The following is a 23,170-nucleotide window of genomic DNA, read 5'->3' as shown; positions in this document are numbered from 1 at the left end:
TACTAACAATTTCAAGTATTTTTTATGGGGAAACAGACAAGCAGACAGGAAGGCCCTTTTTTTTTTGAGGGGAGAAAATCATCCAATGACTTCCGGATCGGGCATCAGCCCTACTGAGCCCCATCTGTGGTGGTCTGGCTCTTTGAGGCGCGCGCGGAACGCGACGCGCCGTACGCACGGGTCTGGTTGTGGTCGGGCGGCGAGCTACCCTTACTTGCCGTCCGCAGACCCGCACTTACTGTGACCGGAGATCGTCACGCGATCCCCGACGCCCGGAGGGTCTTCTGCGGCGGCTGGGGCGTGAGGAGGATCGGTCCCTCACGTGCTCCGCCTCCTCCTTAGCTAGCATGACTGCTTTGCAGAAGGAGGAGACGGCATCCCATTCCCCCTCGCTCCGCACCATGGCCTGAACCAAAGCCGGACGCGAGAGGTCACCGTCGCTGATCACATCCCTGAGGACACGGCGGTGCTCAGCCCATGCAGGGCACACCGCTACTGTATGCTCCACCGTGTCCTCCGGGTGATCCACGCAATGCCGACACCCGGGCGTTTCCTCCCGCCGAATCCGAAACAGGTACCTACCGAAACTTCCGTGTCCGGTAAGCACCTGCGTCAGGCGGTAGGTGAGGACGCCGTGACGCCTCTCTAGCCACTCCACAAAGAGGGGAATTACCGCTGCTATAACAGCGAGCCAGGCCCTCGGTTGCGACAGTCGTTGCTTCCATTCCGCCATGAGATCCCGCCGGAGCTCATCCCGCCACGCACTGATCTGACGCGGCAGCGGAGTTTCGTCCCGGCGATGCGCCTCCGCACGTAAGCTATATAGCTTACGTCCGCGAGCACTTTCGCCTCCAGATCCCACGGCGGTAATCCGGCAAGGAGGTTAGCCGCCTCCCCGGAGATCGTGCGGTACCCACGGATCATCCGAATGGCCATGACCCTCTGGGATGAAACCAGCGCGCGAGCTGGTCGTCGCCTTAAATTTGGAGCCCACACCGGGGCCCCATAGAGGGCCATGGACCGCACGATCCCCGCGTACAACCTCCGGCAGGAGGCGTTTGGTCCCCCGAGGTTGGGTAGGAGCCGCTTTAGAGCAGCCCCCGTTCGTTCCAACTTGGGAGCCAAACGTCGGAAATGTAGACAGGAAGGCCCTAAGGATTCTAAAACTAGGTTTATAGCTGCAAAACTTGTTTGTTTGAATATTTTATTAAGTACTAAGTAGTTCGATATTTGAAAATTATTTTGTTGTTGGATAGTCGCATTCGTTGAAGGAGGCTTTAGATATAGACTGAGATACATAGGAACCTAGTAGAGTGATTCTAGTAGTCTAGTGCGGGAGTAGCGATTTAAGGTATAAAAAATTGAAACTAGGTATTTTTTGCAAAATATTTAATGTACCAATATGAGAACACTTATTTCAAACAAAAAAATTATTACGACTTGGGGGGCTGCTTCTTGGCGGCTTCAGCTTCAGCCTCACTCTTCTCGAAGTCAGCAATAAGCTTCTCTACCTCAGTGCTGGTTAGAACTCGGATGATAGTCTTGTTGTCTTTGCGAGTTAATGTTGCCATTTCAACTGTAAAGAAAATGATAAGTTGTGACTTTCTTTTATTGAACTATAAACTAAAACTATAGATTGAACTACAGAGTTGTCTAATTAAGCCACATTTTTTCATGGGAGAAAATAAATAAATAATTAAATAAATTATTCAGTGACTTTTATCGGCTCGGGTGCGGCAAGGAGTGCCAGACTATTACTTACTCCTGCCCCGGTAATCCCTAAGCATGGCGCCTCTCGGCATCAGCCCTACTGGGCCCCATCTGTGGTGGTCTGACGGGTCTTTGAGGCGACCGCGGAACGCGACGTACCGAAACACGGTTCTGGTCAGGTAGCGAGCTACCCGTGCTCGCTGTATATTTTTTTACAATATTTAAACTTTATTTGAAATTATTTATTATCTTTAGAACAAAAGATATACCTTTCTCTGGAGTCAGCTTGGTCATGTCCAGGGTCTTGCTGAGCACCTTGATGGCCAAAGCCTGGGCTTCAGCAAGAGTGGTCTCATTCTCCTTGTATTCCTGTTTCAGACTTGATACAGCAGCCTGAAGAAAAAAAAGGTTGATGCACTCTGGTCTACTTTTATAAATGCAGAAAGAGTTTGTCAATGTCTGCTTTGAATATTAGAGATTAAATGTTACGATATTTTACTAGAATTATAAAATGCCAAAGTTGGTGAGATTGTGTGTATGAATGTTAAAACAGCTGAAAAGATAGGAATTAGTAACAGGGATGGATTATGGTCTGGAATAACACATAGGCCACAGGCTTTTTATCCTAGGGGAACACAAGCAAACCCGCAAGCAGAAGTTAGTAGAGAAATAAAACTCTTGGCTAGTCTCAAAACTAGTCTCAATTTACTCATAATTTTTCTAGAAGTTGTTTTATAGAAGGTTCCTACACACAATTGATGTGCCAGTTTGGTTAATTACTTACACACAAAACTTTGAAAACGTTCATTAGATCATTTTTTAACTTACAGCGCTGTTGTTTCCGATGCAAGTGGCTTTCCATCCACCGTAGTTACCACTGGGGTCTGATTGGTAGAGTTGGTAGCCGTAGTGCTTGTCCCAGCCCATGTACAGGATTGACACACCGAAAGGTCTCTTACCTGGAAATAACAATAACTTTAAACATCATGTCTAATTGGAAAAGACAAAACAACAAAACTTAGTGTTGTAAATTATGACTGTTTATGTTATTGGTCTGTTTGTTAAAGAGAAGACCTGGTTGTATTAGTGCTTGTGGTCTACACTGATTTTGTCTCTTCATTGTAAGAGGAAGTTAAGAAGTATAGGAGCCATATAAAGTGTTAGAAAGAAATATCTAGTCTAAGAAATTTGTGGAATGACAAATAACTCATTCAAATTACCTCCATACTGTGTGTAGGCTTGCTTGACATCACACAGCCAAGAAACGAGTTGTTCACAAGGAATAGATTCTCCATACTGCAGAAGGTATCTCTGGGCAATCAGTCTGAGTTCGTTGGTCAGAACATTGGCGTCTGACGTGATACCAGCCACTGAGCACACCATATCATCATTCAGTTTGTAGATCTTCTCAGAAAAGAATACTTCATCAAGAAGTTTGTTTGTATTCCTGCGTTCTGCAGCTAACAAGATACCATCCGTAGCCAAAATACCTAGACAGGTTCCCGCATGACTGATGGCTTCCATAGCGTACTCAACTTGGTAAAGCCGACCTATAAAAAAAGTTAATTTTAGTTCGCATACGAGTATTAAGTACATATAATACGAAATATGCCCCAATATTTACCTTCCGGCGAGAAAATGGTTGTTCGAGTATCATAACGCCGAGCCTGTAAAAAATAATGTTTTGAATCAAAATGATTGAATGACCAAGCAAGATTACTAACCTATGTATAATCCAATTTTTCGTTGATGAAGTAATGAAATATGAACATAACTTACCATGTTTATACTATTTAAGTATTATATTCTGTAAAAATCACTTAAATAACTTGGTTACTGTAATAATTTCTAATGTTTCATGAAAATGCAACTTCGCCGGACGATTCAAAGATGACATTGACGTTTACAAGTTTGTGCGTTACAGATACACTATTTTACTGCTTCATAGCATTTCTTAGTAGCACTCTTGGTCTCTTTCTGTCGTTACATGGAAACATGAAACAGCAATATTTTGATTGCTAAAGGTATTAATTTACTTGGAACATCAGCGATGACAACAAAGTTTTGATTTTAGCGTCCGTAAACCATACCAGTTACAAAAAAGCTTTATATTACAAGAAAATATATTTTGCCAAGATTAATATTAGTTTTTATTTATTTTCCATTTTTTTATGTTTCTTATGTATGCCTATAATTTTAATTTTTAAGTTGTAAATATTTCAGTCTTAATTTTAATTATTATTTAGTCTATGTATTTATTTCATGTTATGTCTATTTTCCAACCCGTGGGATCCCGCATCTTAAATATAATGTTATAAAATTGAATTGAAGTCTCAATTCAATTTTATTGAAATATGCAAGTTTTCGAAAAAAATAACAATTAAATTGTATAATTAAGTAATAAGTTTTACGAATCCGTTTTTGCAATGATTTCGGTAAACCCGTTAGGCAGTCCGCAGCTCCAGGCATCAGGCATCTGCCCTACTGGACCCCATCTGTGGTGGTCTGATGGCTCTTTGTACGTACGCGTACAAGCGTAGAGTACTACGTAGGTACTGGTAGTTTTACTAATCTTAGTAATGACAAACAAATTCGGAAATCATTCTAATCGGAAATAGGTAGTTTTAGCGAAACATTGTAATTAGCGTAATCCGCGGATCCGCGTTTTAAAGTTGCGGGATCCAGTACATTGATAAGTGGTGCGCATAGACTATACAATATATACTGAGAGTGGTGCGGGATCCCGCGGGAATGCTGGATCCCGTTTTTGCGAGATTGCAATTCCTATTCTGTAGTAATTCTGTGACTACGGCTCCCCGCTTCCGATCTTCGTTGGCAATTGAACCGAACTTCGGTCACGTATAATGTGTGTTCTACAGAATACGTTGCCCCCGAATTGCCGCTGAACTTACGCCCGACCAAAGTTTAACTGTAGGCTATAACGCAACGTAATGTGTTGCCAGTAATTCAAATAGCATTGCAGGCTTAATTATTATGTCGAACTTTGCCTCGGCATAGTGTGTTTAGACACAAAAAAGAAATCAGTTTCTTATCAGGTAAAAAATGAATTATTACTTGGATTATTATAAACGTTTATTAAATTAATAACACTCATACATGCATGTATTAGGTTAAACTTACTATTATTATAAGAAAATAACAATATAAGCACCTAAAAAGAAAATAAGAATAATTCTTAAAATTAAAAGAATATAAAAATAATAATACAGGACCTACCGACGCGATGTAAGTAGGGACTTAAATATTAATTCATAATCTGTATCTCTAGTCTCTACCATGAGTTTGAAGCAATAATAGTATCTATTTGTCGATAATCGCGAGCGACGACGTAATTTTTTTGTATAGCAAATTTTAGTTCCACAGGTGACCGGTAGAGGCGTTGTAAAATTTGCCATACAAAAAATTTACGTCGTCGCTAACGACTATCGACAAATACTATTGCTTCAAACTCATGGTAGAGGTACTTATTAATTTATAGAAAATAAAAATAATTAGATACTTAACTAATAATAAGTTATTGTCATTGTAATAAATTAATAAAAAGTTAATCGGGGATTATTTATGCGTAACATTGAAATTACGTATAAAAACCGGTTTTCTTCAAACTCACACTTTCCTCACATACACATGAATATGGAATGTGGATACGTTTTTGAATTTATGAAGTGTATGAAAATGTTTATGATTGTGATATCTATATGTTTCGTGGATCTGTGGATTTATGAATTAATGCTTAAAACTAACTTAAAAATAAAATTCCTATAGCCCTGCCAATTTATCTGATCAGTTTTTTAAGTAGTATCGCTTTTATAGTGGAATAAATTACTGTTAAAGTTTTAGTTCCTAGTTCCAATTTTGCCCACCGAAAGAGATAATATGGCAGCACTATAGACTCGTCATTTTGGCTTATCTTATATCTTTACACTACGCATTACTATGACCATCTGGAGAGCCCTGTATTTTCATTAGTCACATAGATTTTTTTGTAGTTGATATCAAGTCGTAAATAGGCTGGATCATAATGTACAATAATATTAACACGGAAAATACTATGAGGGCTGATGATAGTCCTTCTCGGGAGGCTGCGTAGAAGTCCATATGGAATCCCAAAATCATAGTTATCAGGCCCATGGATACAGCGAAGAGTCCCACTGCTAAATGGATGATTTTGACGGGTCCACTTTTAACCATCATCCGGACTTTAGCTGAAAATAGTGCTATGATGCCCGAGATGAAACTCAATAGTGTGAATGCTAACGCGATGACACCTGTAACAGAGAAAATAATAAATCATACTTATTTATCTCAGTCTAAAATATTATGTAGGTGTTTTTTGTAAATTCGATGGAATAGGTTAGGACTAATTAAATACTGGTTACTTGACATAGAAACACTAGATCAGCTTAGATTAAGAGTGCTTGCAAGTATTAAGCCTGCCTGCGCCTCATCCAACGTGTGGATCTAGAAAATGGCATTTTAACGCAGTTGGCCGGCTCGTGTCGGTTTCATCAAAGGAATCTGCGCCAACGCTCGCGATCTGTAACACGTTGGCGCTTTGCTCAGTTCTGTTACAACACGCAGCGAGTGCATACGTCGAGCGAGAATGGCTTTCTCATCCACAAAATCGTCACCAATCGTCTCAAACAAATATAAATGTGCACTCATCATTACTATAAACGCGCTCAGAGCAGTTTCGATTTCTGTTGGACATCTTCACATTGGCGTTGACGGGATAGAACTAGTTTATTAGCCAACGTGTGTACGCCTCACCGAGTTTGCAGTCCAACGTTGGTACGAGCGTTGGGACCAACATGTGGAGCCGGCCTAAGAGTGCTTACAAGTATTGAGCCTGCCTGCGCCTTATCAAAAGTTTTTAGCAAGCTTTTGTAACGCAATGTTGTCATTTGCTCTATTTATATTAAAGGCGTCAAACGCAGTAAACTTATTGAAACTCAAACTAAAGGCTAATTATTAACTACAGGTAATTAGAGAGTGAGAGTTAGACATGAGCTAGGTAATTAAATAATTTCTTATTTTAACGTTCCTGAGATTTAGGTACGTTGTCTTACTTCAATAGAGATCCAGCTAAACCGCCACGTTAAAGTAGGTATTGTAGTCTTTTCATTTAGGTGTTTTGTGTACCTACTCTATACACAAATACTGTAAGCGTGGCTATCGACGTTAAACTATGAAGTGATCTGTCAAGATATCATTTTATTATCATCACTGTGAAGATGACGAGCGAAAAACTATTTTTTAAGCATTATTGTTATTGAAATCATTCGTGGTGTTAAACAGCCAAGTACTGGATAAACTAATATAGGGAACTACCTATTAATTTCTTATCTTTGGATTAATGACCCGTCTCAATAATCTATTAGTCATTTCACTGGAGTTAGCTACTAAATTAAAGAAATTGTACCTACCTAGTAGGTAATAAAGTCTCTATCTGTCTAAAAGCTAAAGCTAGCCTGCCTGTAGATTATACAGGCAGGCTAGGTTTTGTGTCAAATCCTATTCCCTACTAATTCTACTCATTTCATTGGAATTTGCAGTTACACATAACCTTAACATAGTTTGATTTGGTTTGTCCCAATAGGTAGATGATAACAGTTGATAATAATTCGAGATACGTCTACAGATGTCGCAGGTTCGAGTGTGGTTATTGATAAACAACTAACAGAAAATGAGTAAAGATGAGAAGAAGTATGCCTAAGGTTTTTATGATTGGTAACTAGGATTTAAAATCAAGCGTTTTCTAGGTACATACAAATGTATAATTTATTAGTGTATTAAAGTGATGGATCTAGAGCAGTCTCTAACAATCATATAATATTTTATCACTCACCATATTTATGCTTGCTACTAATAATATTATTTATTTCAAACACTAAACTACCAAATAGTAATATCGTGAATTGGATTCAGTTTCCGAACGTTGCAAGCAATACACAAATATCTATTAGATACCTACAGAATCTTAGATACTATGAATAGTCAGCCGAAAGTTTTGGTATGCAAGTAGTGTTGCCCAAATGCAAGAACAAGACGAGACTTAGCCAGTCTTGGTCTTGGTCTTGCGCCAATACATCTGGTCTTGGTCTTGGTCTTGGTCTTGCGCTCCCAGTCTTGGTTTTGGTCTTGGTCTTGCAGCAAGAGTCTTGCAAGTCTTGCAATTATCTATTAGTCTATTACTATTTATTAAAGTTCACTTTAAATCTTAGAAAAACGTATTAGGATTGGAACATTGTGAGCTTGAATTAACATTGCCATAGTAAAGATCAAGCAGATTAATAAATAACTGAAGATTTGATAAGAAATTCGAAAAATCATCTGACCTATATGTCGTTTTCCTTGGAAGTAACTGTTTCTTAATAAACATTTATGATTTATAAGCTTACATTTGCTAAAACATGTAAAAAAAGCATATAAGTAATTAATATTATAATATATACTTACTAGAATGAATTAATATGACATCTACTACCTATCCTCTTACCATTTTATCCTAATCATAATACTACTTGCGTGATCAGTATAATGTATTCCTTTTCATTCTAAGCACTCTGAAACTTATTTATTCTTTGGAACACCTGTAGGTACTCTTAAAATTCGAAATTATTTTGCATGAGTATACCTACGCCCTATGGCGGCAATCAAATAGTGTCAAATGTTATGATTTCGGCGTGGCGGCAACGATTGTTCTAGATTTCAAAAGAAGCGTGAATCATAACCATGTACTTCCGAAAAGCGGCAAATTTCTTTGAGAAGTAAGTACAAAACCTTTGATGCCGCATTATCAAAGTGCCGATGGTTAAAACATAACTATGCATGCACTCAGTTTGATTTTAATAGATATTTTTTTTATTCGCTTTTTTTTTTGAGGGGGGAAAATCATCCAATGACTTTTCTCGCCTTGGGCGAGGCGAGAGGGAGTGTCAGACTCTTACTGACTAAAAACCACCCCGTTCCTTTTCCTGCCTTTCGAGCCGGAGCCCCGGTAAACCCGCTAGGTAGTCCGCAGCTCCGGATCAGGCATCAGCCCTAGGGCCCCATCTGTGGTGGTCTGATGGCTCTTTGAGGCGCGCGCGGAACGCGACGCGCCGCACGCACGGGTCTGGTTCTGGTCGGGCGGCGAACTACCCTTGCTCGCCGTCCGCAGGCCCGCACTTACGGTGGCCGGAGATCGTCGCGCGATCCCCGACGCCCGGAGTGTCTCTCGCGACGGCTGGGGCGTGAGGAGGTTCGTTCTCTCACGCGCCCCGCCTCCTCCTTAGCTAGCATGACTGCTTCGCAGAAGAAGGAGACGGCATCCCAGTCCCCCTCGCTCCGCACCATGGCTTGTACCAATGCCGGACGCGAGAGGTCGCCGTCGCCGACTACATCCCTGAGGACACGGCGGTGCTCAGCCCATGCAGGGCACAGCGCCACCGTATGTTCCACTGTGTCCTCCGGACGGTCCTCGCAGTGATGACACCCGGGCGTTTCCTCCCGCCCAATCAGAAACAGGAACCTACCGAAACTTCCATGTCCGGTAAGCACCTGCGTCAGGCGGTAGGTGAGGACGCCGTGGCGTCTCTCAAGCCACTCCTCAAAGAGGGGACTTATCGCTGCAATGACAGCGAGCCCAGCCCTCGGTTGCGACAGTCGTTGCTGCCATTCCGCCATGAGATCGCGCCGGAGCTCGTCCCGCCAAGCACTAATCTGGCGCGGCAGCGGAGTTTCGCCCCGGCGACGCGCGTCGGCGCGCAAACAGAAGACGTGCGCAAGCACCTTCGCCTCCAAATCCCACGGCGGTAATCCGGCAAGGAGGTTAGCCGCCTCCCCGGAGATCGTGCGATATCCGCGGATCACCCGGATGGCCATGACCCTCTGGGACGTGAACAGCGCCCGAGATGGCCGCCGCTCAGGTTCGGCGCCCACACAGGGGCGCCGTAGAGGGCCATGGACCGCACGATCCCCGCGTACAACCTCCGGCAGGAGGCATTTGGCCCCCCGAGGTTGGGCAGGAGCCGCTTAAGCGCAGCCCCCGTCCGTTCCAACTTAGGAGCCAAACGTCGGAAGTGCTCCACGAAGTTCCATCGACTGTCGAGGACGAGTCCTAGGTACTTCATCGTCGTCTCGACGCCGATGGTAACCCCTCCTGCCGTTATTTGGGACCCATCCGGAGGTGGCGCGTTCCCGCGGCCATGAAAGCACATGGCCTCGGATTTGTGGAGTGCCACCTCGAGTCCCAATTGCCGGATCCTTGCAACGACCGTCGCAACCGCTCTCGCCATTAAATTGGCCGCCGCCTGGTGCGACCTCCCGTGCGCTAGCACCAGCGTGTCGTCGGCGTAGCAGACTACACTGACGCCGTTTGGAAGGTCGGTGCCCAGTCGTAACCGATGTTCCACAGGAGCGGCCCTAAAACCGAACCCTGTGGAACACCGCGCGACATCTCTCGCCGATTCCACTCACCTTGGTGACCGGGGTACCTGACGAACCTATCCGTCAGGTAGGCCTCGATGACACGACGGAGATAGGTAGGCACCCGGTGGTACCGGAGTGCCTCCAGTATGCAGCTCCAGGGTAGGGAATTGAATGCGTTGGCGATGTCCAGAGACACCGCCACGACGACCCCACCCCTGGACACTGCAGTCCCCGTCGTGAGGTCTCTTACGCGCATGATGGCGTCCACCATGGAGCGCCCTCGTCGTCATTTTCCCACCTCGTCGAGCAGCACAATGGGCCGGTACGCGGACGGAGAGTCCGCAGGGCGCCCCGGCTTCTTCACGAGGACCAGTTTTCCCGTCTTCCACTGAAGCGGGAACTGGCCCCTCTCCAAGCATGCGCTGTAGAGACCTAATAATCGAGGCCCGAGAGCCTCCGAGGCCAGGACCCACGCCTTGCCATGTAGGCCATCGGGTCCTGGGGCGGTGTTCTTGGCGCCCATCCGGCGCACCGCCGCTCTCATTTCTGCCTCGGTCACCTCCGGCACGATATCGTCGTCGTCGTCACTGTGGCCCACATTGGGCACCGCAAGGGGTTTTTTATTCGCTGTTTATAGTATTAGTCGTAATGCGCATAGGTCCAGTTTTTCATATTCTTTGATACAGTTTTTTGCGTCTCATAGAATTCCTAAGCGTACCTACCTATACACCGAACTGTTACACCTAACTACTCAGTGAAATAGCGCGAAGTCCTAGCTGCAAGACGCAAGAGTCTTGCAGGCTATGTCTTGTTCTTGCTCAAGTCTTGCACGGTCAGTCTTGGTCTTGGTCTTAATAAAAATACGCGGTCTTGTTCTTGGTCTTGGTCTTGCAAAAACGCAAGAACAAGACCAAGACTGCAAGACCAAGACTGAATTTGGGCAACACTATATGCAAGAAGTAAATAAAGATTCATTTTAATACAGTGAGAGTACCTAACGATTGTTATACAAAATTGCACTTATGCCATTGGCGTTGACTATGTAGCCAACCAAAGGTTACTAAATTAATCTTTATTTCTTATATGTCTACTATTGACTGTACAGTTGCTCACTTAATCGATATAATAAGGCTTGTTACAGGCAAAAAACTTACCACAAATCCCATGAGCTGTCGATATAACCATATCGACTCTAGCCAGTCCAAGGAAAGTGCCAGCGATCACAAATAGCGATCCGATCAGCTGCAAGCATCCGTGCACGATCCGTTTGCCATCCTTCGACAGTTGGAACGACCAGGAATTGTGTCTGTGCAGGGTCAATATAGCTTCTACCAGGAAGAATTGGTACTGAAATTGAAAACATAATGTTACTAACTGTTATTTTCTCGATGGTGGAAAGGTAAAGTCTAGAGCGTGGAAGAGCCATGCTTCGGCACGAATGGGCCGACTCAACCGGAGTGATACCACGGCCTCACCGAAAACCGACGTGAAACAACTCTTACGTCGTGTTTCGTTGTGTGAGTGCATATGCAGATTACTGGAGGCCCTATTCCCCCCTTCTCAATCCCCGATTCCTTAACAACCCTTAATTAACGTAACGCTTCTGGTGTTTCAAGTGTCCATGGGCGGCGGCGATTGCTTACCATCATTAATACGTCTGTTCGTTTACCCGTCTTCCATAAAAAAAGGCAAAAGGTATCTAAACTTCACTATTACGATATTAGGAACTAAGTGGTTTTATATTAGGCATAAACAACTTGAAGTCCACATAAGCTGGTCAATATTGAAATTCCAAAACATTACGCCTAGAAACCTAGGTTCCACCTCCAACTAGTATTTACCTGAACTTATGTTTGAAAGTGCTTATGCCATTTCCTCATAAAAATGTGGTATTTTAGGTTGCATGGGGAGATAGTGATTTAAACACAATTATATGTGTTTCTTCAGGTGTCATAATAATCCGATTGATTTCCACAAAATAGGTGATACTTAGGGTACATTCCTGTAATATGTGATACTTAGGGTACATTCCTGTAATAATTTGTAAAGCCTGTTTCTTACCACTTGAGATAGTTAATTTTTACATTGCTCTTACGCCTTAGCTTATCAAGGAACGTAGATATTGAGTTTACTACTGATACGCGTAAACGTCAATATTCATGCAAATCACAACAACTACGAGAAAGTTCCACAACGATTTGTTTATAGTTAGGTGTTCAAAGTCTTAAGATTTCCCATAGGTAGGTATATATAGGGGCTCCAAAGCGGTCTAGTTAGAGGTATCGGTGCCCCTTATCGGTGCTGAAGGTGGCCACCGGGTGGTTTTAGTGAGGTAAAAGTCCCACACTACCTAGTCTTTCTCCCCAAAAAGCTAGGCGCTTTTTGAAGGTTTCCCCCCGTCATCAAAAAGAGGTATACTTAGTAGATTTATTCCTCAACGGTTAATTAAGGAAGTCCTAATACTAATGCTGGTTGTCTCACAAGAGTAGGTACCTAAGTATGGGTAATATTTACATACTAGAACCTTAACAAGATTAATTGTGGATTTAAACCTCCTTGTTCGCTTACTTCATCGCTTTTTTACCACTGATAATTAAAATTCACATCACACTTAGAGATTAATTCATTTACATAAGTAACGACACATGAGAAGCACATTTCTGTCATACAATAAAAAGGTACGTACGCCTGTTCCAGCAAAAATGATGTGCAGTTCCAAGTTACTGATGGTTCCATTAGCTTCTGCAGTGAGAGCGAAGTGCCACAAACAGAACACTACTATGGCCACCTGCATGTGATGGAGGAGGTTGATGAGCTGACACATGGCACGGAAGGCGGACGTCCACGAGGAGTCATACACATCCCCACTCTCCTCGTCGTAGGCCGCGGGAGCTCGCGTCAGCTCGGCTTGGTACGGCACATGCTCCCGAACCTCAAACATTTCCACCTTCTCAATAGACTGCCGACTAGTGCTAGGCCTATCCATCTTGAAACCAACACCAACAACTTAAACTTGAATTGCCCCGCACAAAGACGCGGTCTCGTGGAGTCCCGTCCACTTGGGAACTAAATTGCAAAAGTATTCTTTTGAAGATAAGCCTTGTCTCTTGGCGATAACCGGAGAAAATTCGACTGATAGTTCAGTTATCGTTGAGGAATTGACAGCTTCGAGATCTTGCGTAACGCAATGATAAGTTAAGATGAGAGTTATTCCCTAGATTATGGCTTTATCTCGGCCATTCTTTTAGGAATGTTGAAATTTTTGTAGTCTACTACTAAGAGTGGTGATATTGGTAACAGTGTAATGACTTGACCTAGTTTCATGTCCATTATTTGTACGTTACTAAATTACCGTATCTATTATTGAAATCGGGAAAAATGCAATATACTATGGATACAACGGGACAATTATCCTCTTCTACAATCTCCCCAATCCTCAAATCCACAACCACCCTCAAATTCTTAACGCCTTTGGTTCTGCGTCTGCTCGTTTACCGATGTATATCATAAAAAAAATGTTATACTGTGCTTTAAGGTAACCCGGCAAATAAGATCTGTGACTACCACCTATTGGATAATTTTACACCCCATATGTTGGGTTCCTCCGATACGACCCGTGTACGTCCTAAAACTGCGACCAGCCACCGAGGAATGGGCAGCAGCATTCCCTACAATATATCGGCGATCTTAATGCGATTCCCAACCCTAGCGCCTGGCCTTTGCCTGCCAAGCGAGGGAATTATGGCAAATATGATTATGTTGATTGGAAGGCCCATAAGGTGTTTAATTTGGTCCGATCATCGTGTTAGAGTGTGATGTCATTTTATTTATCGGCAGTGCGATATTACACTACCTATGTTCCCCTGTGATCTTAAGTTTCTCTAAATACCTAGTCAGCCTCACGATGAAACATTATGTCCAGTCTGAAAGGATCCTTTATACTTTTAGCAGACTATCTCCCTAAAGGTTAGAGCATGACTATTTAAGAGCTATTCAGGTGAGTGAGAGTAGTGAGACAATTCACGAAAAATTTATTGACGTAAACATAGCTAACTATGTTTTGTAACAGAAATGGATCTTTGCCTAGTCTGCTAACAAAACACAATCGTTAGAATGATTTTAACAATAATTACCTAATGCTTTACATGACGTAGGTAGATAGATAGGTAGGTTTATTTAACTTTATTAAAAGGCATTGTGCTTCAGACAAATGCGTTTTTGCTTAAAACTTTTCTATTCTTATAAACTTTTTGGTAACAAGTTTGTAATCAATGCGATACAGATCAATGGCGAATCATGACTTTATTTTTATCTTATCTCAAACAAGAGCGGGAAAATTAGTTCTTTTGACACATTATTATTGATAAATGACGTATGTTATGGTGTGTTGCCATTGTTATAAATATTGTTCACGATTAGACTCATGTGTTAATTTTTTTAGTGGTCTTGTTAGTAAAGCTACTGAATACTAGATGGCAGTGATCTTAATTGTTTCGTCATTGTATTCATAGATGGCGTTAGCAGTATCGTAAAAGATAACATTACGCCAAAATGATTGTTGTTTACAGATATACATAGATAGTCGACTTTCTTGATGGTATGGTTGCAGGTGCGATTGGTCGAGGATCTAGGTTCGATGGCTAGGTTGGTTTAATTAAGAATTTATTGTTCTTTATTTTACGGATAATAGAAGTCGGTTAAAAATTGTGTAATGTTTATCAAAAAGCTTTTCCAAACTTTGAAAATGTGGTTGACAACATTTTTAGTGGTTTAAAGAAATAGAAGACAGCTATATTCTTTATATTTTCATTAAGAAACCAACAATAAAACGATACATATTTAGTTATTAAGTTATAATAAACTTAACTGCTTACCTTACCTTATAAATTATAATTACCAAACTTACGGAAAACAACAACACACATAACTGTTTCTTTACCCTTAGGCCAAGTCCTAACAGGAACCAGAATAGCCTTTTTTTGAACCGTTATAAAAAAAAAAGAAAAAAAAAAGAAGAATAGAAACAAAAACATTCCATAGTAGGAAAGAAAAAGACAATTCAAAAATAGGTGAAATAAATAGCTTCAAAGAAGCCGTGGGTTATTAGGGAGGACTAGGTCCGCCTCTCAATTAATTAAGGTGCTAATGAATTCCTACCTGAGGGTTTTGTACCTTTGAGGCGTAACCCATTTGTCAACGCAACACGTGATAACGAGGGGTCATTCGTAAAGGGCTTTTTTGACCCGAAGGGAGCAGTGACCCGTTTATAATAGTGTGAGATCATTATGAATGGGTAAGTCAAAGGTTTTATAGTTTTCAGGAAAAATTGCGAAGCTCATAGGTTGCTGATTCGTCGCAATCAGCTTTCATTCGATTATCCTGGTTGATATCAACCTATAATATTTAAGTGTGGGAGAACCATGCTTCGACACGAATGGACTGGGCCGTCCGGAGTAATACCACGGCCTCATAGAAAAACCGTGAAACAAACAAACGCTTGCGTTGTGTTTCGTTGTGTGAGTGAGGTTACCGGAAGCTCTATTGCCCCCTTCCTAATCTTCCCTATCTCAGATTCCCCAACAACCCTTAAGTTCCTGACCCAGTGTGGACCCAGCATGTAGATCCAACGGCTTTACGTGTTTTCTGAGGACCCCATGCCTCCCAAACAACTTCCTGATTCTAGGCTAATAATGTAATTTGAGTCAGAAAATGTTATTATGACTTTTTGGCGCGGTAATCGAACACGGAACACGTTGCTCAGCAGCCGGTCACCCAACTACTGCGAAAAACCGTGCAGTTAACTATTAATATACACTTCTATTCTATCAACCTGTTCAAGATGCCAAATATAAACTCCTTATATTCGTAGGTATCTCATAACATAAATGAATGGAAACCAAACCCCAATATACTTTATCTGTTCTGTAGTAATACGGGACGGTTATGACGTCATTGGATGCATGTCGGAACGCAGTATGCAGTAACAACTAGTAAAAGTAAACGCGGTCATTACTCCAATCATCCAATGTGCTCCGATCATAAACCGATCGGTCATGATTCATGGTTCAGATGCTGCATATTACAATGTGCGAATTATTATTATTATACTGATTTTGATGTTATTACAATGATATTTTATCTTTCGATCTTTTTTCTTTTAATGTAATTCTGTGATTGGTTCCACTGTGGTTTGTTTGAGCTGTTCTTTAAAATGGCTAAGCTCATTCTGATAACATTTTCTAATCGTATCTGTATATAATATGATATTGGTCAATTGTGGATTTTATCTCTAGTTAAAGTGTGGGACAGCCATGCTTCAGCCCCACAGAAAACCGACGTGTAACAACGCCTGCGTAGTGTGTAAGGTTACCGGAGTCCCAATTACTCCCCAATTACCCAACAACCCTTAAATTCCTAAACCCAAAAAGCCCGCAACCCACTTGTAACGCCCCTGGTGTTTCAGGTTTCTTAGGTGGCGGTGACCCGTCTGCTCGTTTACCGGCTTATAACATAAAAATATATTGGTCCATTGTGTATTTTAACTCTAGTTAAATATTTCTTATTTCATTTTTGGTTTTAGTTTTTCATTTCTGTATCTTTCTATATCTGAAGTACTTTACTTCAATACAATTTCAAATAGCTGTATTAATAACAGTTGCAGTGCTAACGGTCTATACAAGAGTCCGCAATGAATTAGACATCTCTACTATGTCGCCCGAGATAATCCGTACAAGTTTATAAGCTAATTAGAATGCAGATTACATTTTAATATAGCAATTGATAGGTTCTGCTGAGTAAACTGGTTTATTTGCCGCATTATTTAATAAGTAATGCGATGATAGACTAATACCTACTTAGATATAGGGTTTATAGACAGACTAGCAACAGGTGCAGACCATTACATCGCGTCTTTTATTACCTGGGAAAGTCGTAAGTATTAGTCGCCTTAGTACATAAACTATTTGTCTGTCTATTAATCTATTTATCTTTTTTTAATAGATGTATAAGGATCAGCTTGGACCATGAAGCTAGTACAAAGAGGAGATGCCATAATGTGATTGTGCACTGTGACAAAACAAATGGGCCCAATGTTATAAGTAAAATGGTGTAGATAGGTTATTAGCGCTCAGAAAGTGGTACATTAAATTGTGGACAATTGGCAACGTGTTTGAAGTATAGGACCGCTATCGCTAGGTGGAAAATAGAGGGAGACGTGGCATCTAAAATCTTGCGCTCCCCGTAAAGTGACACGCTTTATGTTAAAGGGAATCCAGTTATGCTATTTCCTCTTAGTATTTGCTTCATGGCTTGGACCCGACAACCTCTCTCTGACAAACCTGACTTTTTTAAACTGCTGCTCCCTGCCAAGCGTGGGGATTAAAGCAATGTAGAGGAGACTCTGTTTAGCAATGGATAATCATGGGATGTTGATGAGGACGATGATTGTCGTACAATGACCAACACTGTTTAATACCTACTTAAAAACTGAAAATAATGACCTAGGCATTGAGTCTGAGAACTTTTATTCCACGGTCACTCGATCAACAAGGCGATCCAACTAAGAAACTCCCTTTCCTCAAATATTTAGTAGTCTATAAATCTCTTTGTATTTTCTACGGTAACCGCGTGTATTGCACGGCTCACGTCATTCTCATGATTGTTAATTATTATAAATCGATGGTTATGCGCCGGACTCGGCTGCATTCGATTATTATCATTAGATTTATCGGCTAGCAACAGACGCGGGCGCATCCCGCCGAGCGACGGCAACGCGACGAAAGATCACGCGTGCATCATTCGTTATTCAAATTTGAGTTAAATGTTGCCAGCGTAAAAAAATGTCTGTGGATAATTATTGTTGTTGAAACTGTTTTGGGAGTTGAAATATTTTGGAGGAGCTTGCTACTGTTTATGGCAGTTCTATGATTTGTAATTATTTTTGATTCTGCTTATTACAATGAGGAGTAGCTTAAAATGTTTAACCAATATGCCATATCAATGAACCTTCCAAAATCAAATGATATTACACACTCTGTTAAGGACAAACACTCTAGATGGGAGGTCCGAAATAATTTATTTTGATACTCCCCACTTAGGCAGGTCAAAAGTGAGCCCATGGATGTACATGGCTTTTATAAGAACGTGTGTAAGATACCATTGTCAAACCAAAACTAAAAATTCCCATATAAATTAACTAAATGAGGAATGTATCAATAACTTACCGAGTTTCGTCATCACAACTCATTGTGAATGAACGAAAATTTATTGGATCGAAGTGAATTATGTGAAAGTTACCGATGTGGATCGAAAGTGCATCATATCGGGAATCCATTACAGTTGCCCATACTAATGCTACTATTTTATTTATTGTCATTTTGTCAATGACATTTTGAATATTTATTACGAATTTCCAAATGTTTAGAACGATATTTAATGGGTATTTTTTAATGATATATCTTACATTGAAACTATTGCATAAGTAGCTATGTGAATTGAGTTTGGTTTAAAGCAGTCTTGGCATTATATTAGATTTTCTTCATAATTTCTTCCTGTATAAGGAAGATAGTTCACAGAACTTTAGGGAACAGTAAGTAAAGTTTCCTAAGAAAATGTGAATCTTCCGACCAGGTGAGGTGATCGTGTCTGGCGGGCTTTCTGCCCAACTATTGTTCTTTGAGATTTTTTATCCATGTTTATTCGCATGTAAACTTCATAAGTGCGATGTAGGATTTATGACGTCATCCGTTGTATTTTCATCGATCGTCTATGTGCGACTTCTGTGATCTGTTATGTCATGTGTCGCCATAGAACTTTGGCTAAGAATTTTTGCCTTAAGTGCTAGACCCAGTTACTTCCAAAAAGTGCCCTTAATCTTGCACCCATTAAAGTTCTTAGATTCGAAACATTTACAAAGCATTTCAACATCGCTACACTAAATCCTTGACTAGACCAGGAATAGCAATTCAACTAACAATCAGAATCAAACTATAAATAAAAGTACTGTCACATACAACGTATCCTTGCAAACGAACTTCCGAAGGTACACTGAATCCGAATCATAATTACAAAGCAAGTACCATCGAGTTGATTGGTCGACTGTACACTGTACCATCAATACAGCATTTGCGACCGGTAGTTAATATCTTAATAAGAAAGCAATAGAGATTATAGAACCGTGGTAGTATGGGGGTGGGCTGGTTACTCTTGTAAGTAATAGCCGCAGCCACAATGTGTGGTCCCGTCCACTCCACGGATGTATCGATAAATCCATTCCCGTAGTTAGTGCAGAATAATACATCAACTTTAATAGATTCTCAACCTTATCTTTTTATGTTTAGAAGTTAAATTGTTTTAAAGTTATTTGACGGTTTGGGGAAGCTTGATGTGCTGGTGCTGTGCATTAATAAATCCCTTCACAAAGGGATTTTATAAGTGATGTAATTAAATACTACATGACTTCTACTAGTTTTGTAATTGATGTTACTGGTTCTGGATGGGTATAAGTCTGGTAGACGAATTGTAAGTATTGTTTATTTATTGCTGGTCTGTGAATTGTGATCTTCCAGTTGCTGTTACGATTTTGTAAGTGAGACTTAAGAAATGATGTCTATCGGTCTTTATTTTCAAAAGAATCAAATCTTTCCCGTATGAATATAAATAACAAAAGTGAGAATGTGTTAGAGCTTTATTGATCTTTTCGCAGCTACCTAGAGGTGGTAAGAAATTGGTTAAAAATTGAATAAAGTTTATTACTTACTATGTTTATATTATAACTTTTGTGATACATTAGCTCATATTCATGAGCAGCATTCCGCGACACACGATGCGGCAACTGTTACTGCTGCAGAGCCTCTAGCACGGCTTGAAACTAATCGAGTTCCTCGTCAAATAATCTATACTAATATTATAAAGCTGAAGAGTTTGTTTGTTTGATTGTTTGTTTGTTTAAACGCACTAATCTCCAGAACTACTGGTCCGATTTGAATAATTATTTTTGTGTTGAATAGTGCATTTATCGAGGAAGGCTATAGGCTATAAAACATCACGCTATGATCAATAGGAGCCAAGCAGAGCGGGTGAAACCGCGCGGAAGTAGCTAGTTACAAATAAATACACAAGTAAGCCGAAAAACATAACAATTAATAAAGTCTACTACTAATTCTATCGATGTCTACCATCACTAAAGTCTAGTAAAATGGGTTGATTACCCTCGGCCAAGTCTGCCAGGCTGCAGGATACTAGATAATTGTGTTTCGTGACCCACATGTTATGTTCTGCCGGCAATTTCGACTCGTTGCGTGCGTACGATGGGTTTCTTTGCTTTTTATTTGAAACTAGCTGTCGAATCCTGGCTTCACTTGGGCGATATTCTCTAGCTTTTAGTAGAAGCAGAACTTTTAGCAAATAGCATGTATAAATAGCGCGCAACCAACAGATTCCATAAAGTGTTTAGCTTCTAAACTTCAACTATCAAACTTTTGCACATGCAAAGAAGTAGATACTCATTCATTTTAGACTAGTATTTTCAGAAAATATCGTGTTCACTATAACAAGCATACAAACAAACCAGCAAATTATACAGTTCATTTATTATTAGTAACAACATAAATAAGTTGTAGTTAAACTGTGTGCGTAATATAGGAAGATGCATGTTAAGTATTAACTTTGCAGTACTTTATTTGTTAATTTAATAGTTATTCATAATAACACCGTTTTTGTCTATTTACAAAGGTAGGTACCTAGACTTCGAGGACAAAGATTATGGAGTGTGAGAGCTTCCCTCAGCACCTATAAAGGGGTTTTCTGAATAGATCACTTTTGAAATCGCCAGCGTGTAAGGTTTTTTTAAGGGGGAAACAATCATCCAATGGCTTCTCACACTCTTACTAACTTAAAACCACCAAGTTTCTATTCCAGCGTTTCGAGCCGGAGCCCCGGTAAACCCGCTAGGTAGTCCGCAGCTCCAGAGTGTGTTACGGTATATTCCTAGGTAACAATGATACCTAGATATTTTTGAATTTTTATGTAGTATGCCTGGAAATTCTTAGCACATTTTATTAGGCATATTACTACCTATGACGTGAATGAAATCGTTATTGTGATGCAAATAAGTAAAAGATCAAAGTAACTGTTTTGTCGATGTTTTATGAAACAATAATTGTGTAACTATTAATACAACAGTGCAATAACAGTTGCCTAGTGACTGTAGCTTAGTCCATGATGAAATAATTTTTAGATTTTTAGTTTTCATACCCCGTTTTCATCACGATTTTATGAATGAGTTCAACAAATAAACATACATAATTATTATACATAGATATTTATTGTCTAGATCGTCACGAAAATCGTGAATTGGTGGATTAATGATCATCATTTATCATCATCATAGAATTTTAATCTCCTCCCAGCAATTGGCATTTGTTTCATATCTACATAAATTCACACATACGTATTAGTTCTACATATATGGAAAATGTAGAAATAAAATCCGTACAGGCGTAACAAATACCTACATCTATGTTTAAAAAAACTCTGTAATTTTTATCCCTGATGGTCTAGATGCAAAAAGTGAGATGTTACGAAACTATGTACACCGAGCAACAGTAATAAGTATACACCCAACATAACTATAACTATGCAATACCTTTACATGTGTGGGTAATTTTATAGTAATGTGCATAAAAACAAACTAATAGCCAAACGCCTATTACGCACACAGTTTCATCACGCATACACTTATACTAAATATCATTTTCGTGAGGGTATACGCATTAATTCAATACATATTGAAATATAAATAAAAACAAGGGTAAACATAAAAACAATACGTAACAAACATTGAATAAATCAAATAAGGAACGATCAAGTTATAAAAATTATACCCATATAAATATAATATCTTCTCATCGTTTTTTATGTTATTCAATGAGATACGATATTTAGATTGTCATTTCAATTGCACGTATGGCGCAATGGTTATCGCTTGCGGATAAAGTGACGAGACGCCGGTTCGATCCCAGCATCGCATTCTTTTTGTAACATTTTTTAAACATTATTGATTGCAAATTTTCTAATGTTTCAATATCTAAATAGAAATTTACAATGTTTGAGTCAACCACGGAACTCTCAGGTTATTTTATTTGGCCCGTTTATGAAGTAACTACCGACAATCCGCAATATTTTTCTCAAACACCCCACATTATAAAAAGTTTGTATTCTTAGTTGTCAGTCTACGAGTATTTATTAATAATTATCCACAACTCATAGTCGTGTTTAACTTAATTTATATCTATCCATACAAAGTTAAAGTTAAACATATAAACATAACATAGTCGTTGTTTTGCGGAAGAAGAACACATAAATTATTTGATATTCCGCAAAGTCGATTAAGAATATTGGTGAGTAACAGTTAGACATTATTTTGATATTCTTTACCTATACAAATTACTATTTCAATTTTATTCTTTGTTCTTCACTTTTTATGCTTATCTATTATTTGAGTTTTATGTTTATAAATAAATTAATTTAACTCAAGTTATTTATAAGTCTATTTATAACAACCTAAGTATCTAAATATATAAAGTTATTTTTATCATATAGACCAAATGATTATTATATAAGTAATTGACTCATTTATTTTGTATCCACAGAGGAGAAACAAGAAATGCAGTTATGGGTCGGCTGATATGGATATTCTGGAAACATGGGATATAGAATCACGCTAACGACGCGAAATAAGTAAATCCAGAGATGAATTCTTGAAGCCACCACGGTATTGTGCCCGAACGCAAGGTTGATTCGGATTACTTCCAATGCTTTCTTCTCCACACGCGTAACAACGCGCGTCTATGCTGCAATATGTGATATCACCTTCGTTCTGCTGTTTTACGTTGCAGCAAGTCAGCCCTGAACATAACAATTACAAATCTATAATAGCTCATCGATGAAACAAAACCAATTACAATCTGCTTGGTTGATCTTAATTAAGAAAATAATGTTGTAATTTTACTAAATAAAACATTTGATC

At 40.1% G+C, this 23,170-nt stretch overlaps 2 protein-coding genes across 2 annotated transcripts; both read right to left on the bottom strand.

Annotated features, from left to right (window-relative positions):
• Window positions 1–1,372: 1,372 nt before the first annotated feature.
• On the bottom strand, window positions 1,373–3,644 carry LOC126910828 (proteasome subunit alpha type-4). The gene is made up of 6 exons (XM_050694644.1): window positions 3,490–3,644; window positions 3,335–3,377; window positions 2,931–3,260; window positions 2,539–2,669; window positions 1,980–2,103; window positions 1,373–1,576 (listed from the first exon to the last, which is right to left on the bottom strand). The coding sequence occupies exons 1-6, from the start codon at window positions 3,490–3,492 to the stop codon at window positions 1,434–1,436; spliced, it is 774 nt and encodes a 257-aa protein (XP_050550601.1). The 5' UTR covers window positions 3,493–3,644; the 3' UTR covers window positions 1,373–1,433.
• Window positions 3,645–4,785: 1,141 nt separating this feature from the next.
• On the bottom strand, window positions 4,786–13,224 carry LOC126910827 (uncharacterized). The gene is made up of 3 exons (XM_050694643.1): window positions 12,830–13,224; window positions 11,298–11,490; window positions 4,786–5,999 (listed from the first exon to the last, which is right to left on the bottom strand). Exons 1-3 carry the CDS (start codon window positions 13,127–13,129, stop codon window positions 5,701–5,703), a joined length of 792 nt encoding a protein of 263 aa, XP_050550600.1. The 5' UTR covers window positions 13,130–13,224; the 3' UTR covers window positions 4,786–5,700.
• Window positions 13,225–23,170: the final 9,946 nt, after the last annotated feature.

Source organism: Spodoptera frugiperda, chromosome 7, assembly GCF_023101765.2.
Source record: "Spodoptera frugiperda isolate SF20-4 chromosome 7, AGI-APGP_CSIRO_Sfru_2.0, whole genome shotgun sequence".
Classification (NCBI taxonomy): domain Eukaryota; kingdom Metazoa; phylum Arthropoda; class Insecta; order Lepidoptera; family Noctuidae; genus Spodoptera; species Spodoptera frugiperda.
This window is presented reverse-complemented; position numbering and strand designations above follow the sequence as displayed.

Bases quoted from the DNA above. Each gene is read 5' to 3' on its own strand.
- LOC126910828 (XM_050694644.1), bottom strand. The intron at 2,104-2,538 runs GTAAGTTAAAAA...TTTTTTCTTCAG, and splicing joins GCATCGGAAACAACAGCGCT to GCTGCTGTATCAAGTCTGAA. The intron at 1,577-1,979 runs GTATATCTTTTG...TTTTCTTTACAG, and splicing joins CAAGCTGACTCCAGAGAAAG to TTGAAATGGCAACATTAACT.
- LOC126910827 (XM_050694643.1), bottom strand. From the start codon at position 13,129: ATGGATAGGCCTAGCACTAGTCGGCAGTCTATTGAGAAGGTGGAAATG. The intron at 11,491-12,829 runs GTACGTACCTTT...TTTCAATTTCAG, and splicing joins TCATTTTTGCTGGAACAGGC to TACCAATTCTTCCTGGTAGA. The intron at 6,000-11,297 runs GTAAGTTTTTTG...TCTCTGTTACAG, and splicing joins GACAGCTCATGGGATTTGTG to GTGTCATCGCGTTAGCATTC.